The sequence below is a fragment of the Choloepus didactylus genome, chromosome 10, assembly GCF_015220235.1.
Source record: "Choloepus didactylus isolate mChoDid1 chromosome 10, mChoDid1.pri, whole genome shotgun sequence".
NCBI classification, from domain to species: domain Eukaryota; kingdom Metazoa; phylum Chordata; class Mammalia; order Pilosa; family Megalonychidae; genus Choloepus; species Choloepus didactylus.
Genome location: NC_051316.1, coordinates 39,922,455 through 39,932,351, shown reverse-complemented (window position 1 = coordinate 39,932,351; position 9,897 = coordinate 39,922,455). Strand labels below are relative to the sequence as shown.

The 9,897-nt window shown below is 38.5% G+C and overlaps 1 protein-coding gene and 1 pseudogene across 1 annotated transcript; one reads left to right on the top strand and one right to left on the bottom strand.

Moving 5' to 3' along the window:
• Window positions 1-835: 835 nt before the first annotated feature.
• On the bottom strand, window positions 836-8,594 carry RFK (riboflavin kinase). Its single transcript, XM_037798325.1, has 4 exons — window positions 8,139-8,594; window positions 7,122-7,273; window positions 3,453-3,555; window positions 836-2,608 (listed from the first exon to the last, which is right to left on the bottom strand). The coding sequence occupies exons 1-4, from the start codon at window positions 8,218-8,220 to the stop codon at window positions 2,475-2,477; spliced, it is 471 nt and encodes a 156-aa protein (XP_037654253.1). The 5' UTR covers window positions 8,221-8,594; the 3' UTR covers window positions 836-2,474.
• On the top strand, window positions 5,359-6,068 carry LOC119505057 (annotated as a pseudogene).
• Window positions 8,595-9,897: the final 1,303 nt, after the last annotated feature.

The window sequence follows — 9,897 nt, the reverse complement described above, 5'->3', positions numbered from 1 at the left end:
TAAGCCTCCATAATCGATAAACAAGGGCTCCAAGGATGTGTTTAAAGAAGGAGATGAGAATCTGCACACAATAGAGACAGGCAAATGAGCTCCAGGTTCCTGCTGATGGGGTTGATGGCAAAAATCATAAGGTTATAGAATCACATTCTGGAGTAAGAGTTATGTAAGAGAACCCAGACCTTGATTTTATACTCCTCTGGCTCTTGTAAGTCCAACATTAAATGGTGACCCTCACTCTCTGAAAGTAAATTTTTGGGAGGGGAGTCCCAATAGCCCTGTGACTGATTTCCAAGTAAACCTCACTCACTGTGCTGCTGCTATTAAAAAACAGGGTACTTGAAGGCAAGGACCTTGGCTGTAGAACTACCGCTGCATGCCAAGTTCTCCTGTAGCTGCCACCTTTAATAATTTGGTATGCAGGGTCTTGGACACACCTTAAAGTAACATAATTAGCCCTTCTTCCCTAGGCTTAAATATGAAGCCAACAAATTAGGAATTTATATATAGATAGATAAGGTTGACACAAAAAGGAAAATTATCTTAGTCAAGATTTATTTCAATGCCTGAAAACATTCAGACTAATCAAAATGGTACTACTGTAATTTCTTAAATTACATAAATACTTCATATAAAACTTTTGAAAATGTTGATACTCAGATTTTCAAAAGCAATGGCTATTTAAAAAACACAAGGCAATAACAAAATATCAAAGAACTTTCATATACTCATGAAGACATAATTAGCAGCAAAATAGTCAAACAAAATAAACACAAATCTGTTTTTATACTTTGCATGTTTAACTCTGTTTCATAAAAGTACAGATAATTGAGGCATCTTTTGTTCAAGTATTTTATTTTTAACATTAAATTACATTTTTAAAATATTTTTATAAAGAAATGAAAAATGCCACAAACTGGTTTGCCACAAAGTCACACACCATAAAGTAAGATACAACCAACTGAACTTATCTATGTTTCCCCCTAATTGAATGTGACTTGATGTTTTTCTATTTACTTTATTCTAACTCATTTATACAGATTAGGGAAAACTGATTCATGATGAGTTGTTATTCACCTTTAAAATTTTCTATAAACTGCCCCTCCTTTCCAGCAAATCAGTGCTAAAGAGAACAATGACGCAATGACTATTTCATTCAGGGGACCAAAGCAATCTGTAACCTTAATTTCCCAAATTTCAATTTCAAATTTTTGCTTACATAAACAAAAAGAACTCAAATAGTCAGAAATCACATAGTTAGTAGGAAGGAAAATGTATGAGATGAAGATTATTTAACTAGAATTTTATTATTTATGCTTTTCCCCCAAGCTACAGGCATTCCTTAGACTAGCACTGAACATACACAACTACAGAGTTAAGATTTTTCTCAGGCACATAATTACATGAAAAATAAATAACTTTCAAGCTCCTTCCTAGTTGAACTGGCTCTTAAATATTTTCAGGGGAGGGGAATCCCAAGGATTTTTGTGTTCTTTAAGAAACTGGCATACATTATATGCTCAATTAAATCTTGAAACCTAAAGAAGTTTTTTTTCTCCTAAAAGTGCAATGCAGATTCACCATACTGTTCATATAGTGAAAGGATGGAATGGTAAAGATAGAGTCAATCCCTTGTAAGTGTACAGTTGTAAGCTAATCTAAATGGAAAAAACAAAATGAAAAACTTGACACTGACAATTGTCTAAAGAAAAAACTACCACTCAAGAAAAATGTTGAAGAACAAGACTATCTCCTCTTAAAAAGGAGAAAAAAGTATTATTCGACACAAAAATGAGGATTACAGATTTGAAAAACATTCATCTCTGTCTTAAAATACAAACAAAAAATGTAGTGGAAAGAGGAAGTCAAGACAATTTGGAACAGAGTACAATGATTTCACCTCATGAAGGAAATCATTGAAATGAAATTTCACAAGTCTTCATGTCCACAATAAAATATATTAATGTGAAAAAAAATCAATGCACAATTATCAAAAATAGAGAGTCTGGATTTTTCCTCTTAGGTTTATAATAGACTACCAAACCTGTTTAATGCATTTACTTCTACAAGCCTGCTCTGTTTAGCAGCACATGCTATATACAAGTACATACAAACACACTGGTATTTTACCATGAGAAATCATATGTTTCATCTCAAACTAGCGATATGCCCTTCACCCACACTTACATATGCTTTATTTTCGTAAGAAACCTAAGACCTCTCTAAGTGGTGCATTTTATAAAGCTTTGAAAGAGTTTTTAACATATAACAAAAAAAAATCTTAATTTTTTAGTACTGTGGCATGATGGGTTTAACAGCTGAAGCATAAATACAGTAATTACATTGCACTGTTTAAACTAATTCACAGCTATAGGAAAATAACTGAATTTTAAAATACAGCCAACATGAGACTGAGTAGTTATGAGCAGTGAAATACAAATACTAGAAAACAGTGAATGAATAAATAAGATGATTTATCAGCAGTGGCCATTCATTATTTTGCTTTTAGGAACCTGGAAGAAATTGTCTTCTTTAAGTTTCAAATGTTCTGGTAATTCTAGTTGTTTCTTAGCTTCCTCAATATCACCTTGAATTGCTGAAATAAGTGACTCTGTAGAGAATATATCAGGGTAAAGATGATTTGAGTCATTGCCTCTAAAAAAAATCTATAATATTCAAAGTAAAACTCATACAAAGTAGACAAGCTGAAATGTATGTACAGTGAGCATAATTTAAGTTTGATTTGTGGTTATGAATTTCCCTTTTTTTATTGTGGCAAATAACATACATATAAATCCCTTTTGGGGGACTACACAGTTATAAAAACTCATAGGCTGGCAGTGACTACTCCATCCCTACTTCCAGACTTAAATAAAAGTCAATGGAATCCAGAAAGTATTAGCAAAAATATATATATTAGCAAATACCAAATGGAGAAAACAAATATTCACTATCTATTCTCCTTGAGATTTACAATTGTAACAGACTTTGGAATAGAATTAAAACTATCACACTACACTGAAACCTCCTACCTTTTATTTCCAATGTTCTCTAATATACTATTTCTCACACTTCAAGCATTTCGAAACCATCCATTATTCATCACAGTATTCTTACCTGTTATTTAAAATATAAAACATATAAAAAATGTTGGAAGAAGTATTGTGTACTGAGGTCAAGAAAGGATCCAAAGTAAGTTTCCTGGTTGGAATCTAGGAGCCATCACTTAGTACATTGGGCAAATTTCTTCCTTTACCAAATGGGCACAATATTGCTACCTCATATTGTTGCTATAGGAGATGAAATGAGTTAATTCATGTAAAGCACTTAAAAACAGTGCCTGTCACATATGATATGCTCAAATATTTTCTGGACTATCATCATTACTACTAATACTAGCAGAAAAAACAGTTGTAGTAGCAGTAATATTTAAGAAGCTGTAAACAAGAACTTACCTAAAGAATCAAAGTTCTTTTCTGGTCTGATGTAGCCAACAATGGCCACATTGAGCATTTCCCCATAGAAGTCCTCTTTGAAGGTATGTATAATATGAGTTTCCTATAACCAAGACATGTTAGATTACTATCAGATTACAAAGTATCTGAAATTTAAAATATATCTTCATGTATACTGTGAGTTAGGATTAATTTAAATGAAACTGACCCTCATTAAAAGTTTTAAAGATTTATATTAAAATCTAAGTGCAGCTTTTTCTGATTTTTTTTTTTTCTATCACCCCTGTTTCTGCCTCTGCCCTTACATTTAAAGGTTATAACCAAGAGGTAGTAGATACGTTATATGACAGACGTGGTATGATTCAATTTTTAAGAAACACTACTATGTGCCAAAAGGAGATGGGAGTTTTATCAAGGAGAAAAAAAGATGAGCAAAGACTCCAAAGAGGGAATGAGCAGAGTCTACAAGACATGTTACTACCAAGTTAAGGAAACCTCTAATGGGCAGGCAGAGCTGAAGACTGATGTGGAGACAGTGGGAAAGAGACAACGCAGATTCCTGACCAGCGGGGAGTGATGTGACAAATGGGTACAAGACATGTTGAGGTCAAACAGCAGAGGAGATACAAGATGCCTTGGCATCTATAGTTCATATGAAATCATCCAAATTTTAGCACTCTCCCATAAAGAACAACTTTGAGTCCAAAAGGCAGAAAGACCAGTTAGGAGATCAAACAAATGCAGAAATAAGATGGCAGAAGCTGAACTAGGATAGTGGCACTGGAAATGGGGATGTATAAAAATTTTAGAAACATGTAACTTGATATTAGAGGTAAATTTTGAAATGTTAATATATGAAAATCTAATATATGAAGTGATCCTTAAATCTAAAGTATCTGTCACAGATCGGCTACATCATCAGAGTAATAAAACCAATAATGATAACAGCAAATTATACTCAAGAATAGCCTATTTAAAACAAATCAAACATATGAAAATCTGAATTCAATAACTAAAGAGTTTACTCTTTCTTACCTAAAATATAACAAGTTCACCACATGCACTTTAAATGATTCAGACCAAAAAAAGGATCTCACAGAACTTTTAGATTAAGGTGAGTTTTATTTTCTCTCTTCAACAGATAGGACTTTTTTTTTACAACACAGCTCTTATTAGAGCTTTGACTTTATTCAATTACTAAGTCTAAAATAGCTTATAAGAGGGTTTGAAGTGACATACTATACTGTGGATGTCTCACTGAAGCAGGGCAGTCTGTGGCAAGAACACTGCATTAAGAATCAAAACTCTAGGGTTCCACACTCGGCTAATCATACAACTAGCCTCTCTGGGGCTCAGTATTCTCATCTGTAATTGAGGGGGTTGAGTTACAAGGTAAAAGATGTCCTATGGCTTTGTGACTATGAACAATAAATCTAACTTGCAGTCTTTTCAGTAAAAATTTTAGTAAATAGGAAACTAAGATACCTAACACCTTGACAATGAAAATTACAAAATAACTGAGAGAAATTGTAAAGATATATACTCTCCGTAAATTGACCTAAAGGTTCAATGTCATCCTAGGTCGTTTTTTTAAATGCCGGAAACTGGCAAGTGATTCTAAAATTTATATAGAACTGTAAAAGGCCAAGATTATCCAAGAAAATCTTGAAAACTAAACTGGAATACTTATACAACCAGATACCAACATCTACTCTAAAGCTATGGAAATTAAATGTGGTAATGGTATAAAGACAAACAAGCAGATCAAGTATATGTGGGTTATTTCTGAACTCACACATAAAAAAAGGTCACTGGATTTATAACCCAAGTGACAACACAGTGCTGTGGGGAAAAAAATGGTAAAGAATGGTATTTTCAATAAATGGTGCTGTGTCAATTCAATAATATGGAAAAACATAATTTTGACCCCTACCTCACCATCATATTAAAAAACCAATTTGATGAGAAACGTAAAACAATGTAGCTTTTTGAAAAAATACAGATAAATACCTTCATGACTTTGGAGAACGTAAAGTTTTCTTAAACGGAATACGAAAAACACTAACAAATCACAAAAGAAAAATGATGAGTTCAACTGTGTTAAAATTAAGAACTTCTGTTCTTCAAAAGACACTTTTCAAAAGTGAGTAGAGCTCTCTCTTCCTTGGCACTGTCCACGGAGGTGGCAGCCATCTCCTACCCGGCATCATAGCTGCCCTCAGACCCCTCTTAAAGCCCAAGATCGTCAAAAAGAGGACCAAGAAGTTCATCCGGCACCAGTCAGACCGATAAGTCAAAATTAAGTGTAACTGGAGGAAACCCAGAGGCATTGACAACAGGGTACAGAGAAGATTCAAGGACCAGATCTTGATGCCCAACATTGGTTATGGGAGCAACAAGAAAACGAAGCATATGCTGCCCAGTGGCTTCCGAAAGTTCCTGGTTCACAATGTCAAGAAGCTGGAAGTGCTGCTGATGTGCAACAAATCTTACTGTGCTGAGATTGCTCACAACGTGTCTTCTAAGAACCGCAAAGCCATCATGGAACAAGCAGCCCAGCTGGCTATCAGAGTCACCAACCCCAATGCCTGGCTGCGCAGCGAAGAAAACAAATAGACAGCTGGTGTGCAAGCTGTATTTGTGTGAAATAAAACCATAAAAAATAAAAAACAAACAAACAACAAAAAAAAAGTTGAGTAGAAAAAAGCAACACAGAGAGTGGGAAAAGATTATCTGCAAAACATAGTTCCAAAAAGGAAGTGGATCTGGAATTTCTTTAAGACAATAAGACAGACAATCCAATTTTTAAAAAAGGGTAGAGGCTTGAATGGGCACTTCATAAAGGTGTCTCACTGGGAAAGAGAAACAAAAAGAAAAACCCTGAAAAGTATGAAACTCCTACCAACAACAAGTTAAATTTCTCCTAACTATGGAAGGATTTCCAAAGCATTCCTTAACTGGATCTACAGTATTTGTTATCGGAGGAACTAATAAAGAAAAATTAAGATAGCCTCCTGTCCCCTTCTTTTCCTCCACAGAGAAGCACTGTATGTTCTTTCTTTGTTTCCTTTTCTCCTCTGACAAATAATTTGCACCTCTTCAATAGTCAAAAATAAATGCAGTATTGAGCAAAATATTAAGTAGTTTAGGGCTAATTCTACTGCTTAAGCACTTTGCTCTAGTTTTCCAAACAACACACTTCTTTTCTATAACTTCTTCAAAGATGATGAAATTTAAACTGATTGTAAATCTGTTTTTAGGCACACACACTTCAAATAACCAAAAGATTCAAAATCTCTAGCAGATAAAACAAAGCTATATTGGTCGTGTGAAAAAAGCAGGACAGAAGATAACATCTCCTCAATATTTACAAAAATCTTGTGCAAAGATCGTCTTGCAATTTTATCAGAAGGCACCATTTCTGTAGTAAGCAGTTCTGCCCTTAACAGGGTAACCAAGTAATTAAACAGTTAATGAATTAGATTAACTGTTACAAGCTCAATTTTATGAAGCATGTTTTCAAATCCTTCAAGCTCACTGCTGAAAATTCTAATATTTGAATTATGTTGTGATTCCCATCAATGAGTTCTATGGGCATCTGTACTGAGATACAGAGACTCTAAATCATCTCATTTTCAGTTACCATATAGAGAGAAACACAATTCTTACCATGGACTTTTTCGTATTCTTGTAGTATGGGTTCCATCCTATGCTCACCACCATCTTATGGACATCTCCACTTCCAACACTGGCCCAACCATAATAAATGCCGGTGGATATATCAGCTGGAAGATTATCTACTACTTGCTCAGGAAAGTTAGCTAAATAACATAAGTTTGTTTTAAGAATTTTATATTAAATATTCATAAAAATCACAAGCAATCCTAGTCTAAATCATTAAGCTCAAAAGATTCTTGCCGTTTACCGATCATAACCTTCCATACCCCGGGGTGGATTTCTTTCTCCTCTTCATACTAACTGGTTGAGAACAAGGTACTCATTAAAGTGTATACAAAGCATACCAAAAAACATACATTCTCGGGGTAGTGAAGATAACAAGAACATGAACAAGTTGGGATTTTTAGACCTGGTCTTTTCCTGAGAAGGTTTCGAATACCCCCCCCCCCCCCAAAATCATATTTTTTTATTAAACAGGCCTTGACCCCAAGCTTAAAGGCTGGTTAAGGGGCAGCCCTGGAATACATTTCGTTTTGCTTTTTCCAAAAGTCTCCCAGGCACCTACCAAGTTTAGAACGCCGGGCCAAGGCTCGGGAAACATTTTTATTTTCAAGGATGAATTATGGATACATTAGCTCTGATTACTAAAACTAATGTAGGCAGACCAAATGAATTAACGCTCTGAAGCTATATAATATTTAAGACAAAAAAACCTTCAAGTCGACTTGAGAATCCAGCCAACCCATGGGCAAGAGCCTGCCACGCTAAGGGGGATCCCGCGACGCAGCTCTCTCTACCTACCATCACCACACCCAAACCCGGTCCCCCGTGTGCTCCGAGCCAAGGTTGGGATTGGGCTCTCCAACCCAACGAAGCCAGTACGGGGCAAAGGGGAGGCTGTCACCTCTGCCCGCGGCCCCGGAGGCCCCACCACCTGGTCCCTAGTCCCCTGCCTGACCTCCCCCCACGTGACCCGGCCCCGGGGGCAACATGCCGCCCCGCGCTCACCAGTGGGGATGCCCAGCTGCTTGGAGCCGCGACCGAAGCCCCGCACCACCTGGCCGCGGCAGAAGTAGGGCAGGTGTCTCATGACGCCACCCGTTTGCGGCGCGGGGTCCAGGCCAGTCTGCGCTTCCGGCGGGGTCGCCGTCTAGGCGGTGCCCGGACCCTCCCGGACCAACCGGAGGGCACGCGAGGGAGTTCGGCCGGTCCGCCCGCCGCACAACCGGCCGGCTGGCTCCCACGACGCGCAGCAGGGTCCCTCTCACCGCTGATCCAACAGATGCTACCGGCAGCCTGGAAGGTTGCGTCTCAGCACCCAGGAACGGCGGCGGCAGCGGAAGTAGGTGTGGCCGGGGAGCGCGACTCGGGTAAACCGGCAGCGTGGGAAAGTCCAGAGCCGCCGCTGCGCGGTTAGACAGTGTACAACTGCTCGGCTGAAGGGCCCGCCGCCCGCTCGGCTTCCGTAGCCCCGCCCCGCGTAGCCCCGCCCGCCGCCGCCGCCGCCGCCAAGCTGGAGGCTCTGGCCAGCCAATTCCTAGCCTTTGCGCCGCCTCTGGGCCTGTCCTCGGCCTCGGGCGCTGCAAACTGTGGCGGGAACCTGGGGTTTTGCCGGCTGGCCGCGGAAACACAGTTCCCAAACAGTGCTCAGTGACTATTTCCCCTTCCTCCTTTTCAGTACTGCCCTAGTGTAAGTGTTCTTCAGTTCCTTGGCAACGGGCAGTTCGATCGTTAGTCATCACTCATTAGCTATTCAAACGTTTGTTAAAGTCCCGACGTTCCAGTTCAAAGATCACCTTACAGGAAGTGGCCCTTCCTACTAGGGTGGGAAGTTATATCAGAATGTAAACTCTAGAGGGGCAAGTCCTTGTCTGTAATGCTGTAACCACAAGGTTTAGTGAAATGGTACAATGATGAAATTGTCTGAGGAGGGAGGCTGCCGCGTACTCACTCTGCCCTTTTTAGGGAGCCCCCTTGAAAACACAATACGCCTGATGAAAAGGCTCCGCCGCTTGATTTTAAAATGCAGATTCGTGGGGGTTCTGACCCTTGTAACTGTAAACACCTCCGGAATTAGCTTAGGGCCACTCGCGAAACATATAAGCCAATCACAAGGTGCCTGCTCTAATATCTCAAAGAGAAGTTTTCATTGTTTTCTTTTCTATTTTTTTGTATAAATTTGCGTGAAATTCTGTTATTTTGTAGTCACTTTCATATTACCCGATTTGCATGTAACTGATAATGCTTACCCAATATTAAAATTATGTTACCTCTTCTATATTGGTACGGAAGGGTCCGTTGTTGGCAGGATTGTTTATTTTCCTTACACAAGTGCAACGCCTGGGCCATAGCAAAGGGTCCATAATATTCCATAGCAAAAGTTCCATAATTTTCCATAATATTTGTAGAAAGAACTAATTAAATAGCCTCCTGTGTACCAAGTTCAGTGCAAAGTGCTGGAGGAACAATGATGTCGATGTCAGCCACAAGATCCCTGATTCAGGGGCTTAGCCTAAGGGAAGCCTGATAACAGTGGGAGGCCATAAATATTCTAATAGAAGACTTCACAAAGTGACTTAGGAGGTACAGCGCAGCAGACCTCACATGAAAGGCGTTTTGTCTATGTCCTGTAATTGTCACAAAATTGTAATAAATTTAAAGTAGATTCAGCAGGACAGTAGTTGGGCTGTTCAATGCAATTTATTTGTTAGCTTAATATTGCAAGCTGCCAATATAACCAATGCAAAATAAGTAGATAAAGGGCATA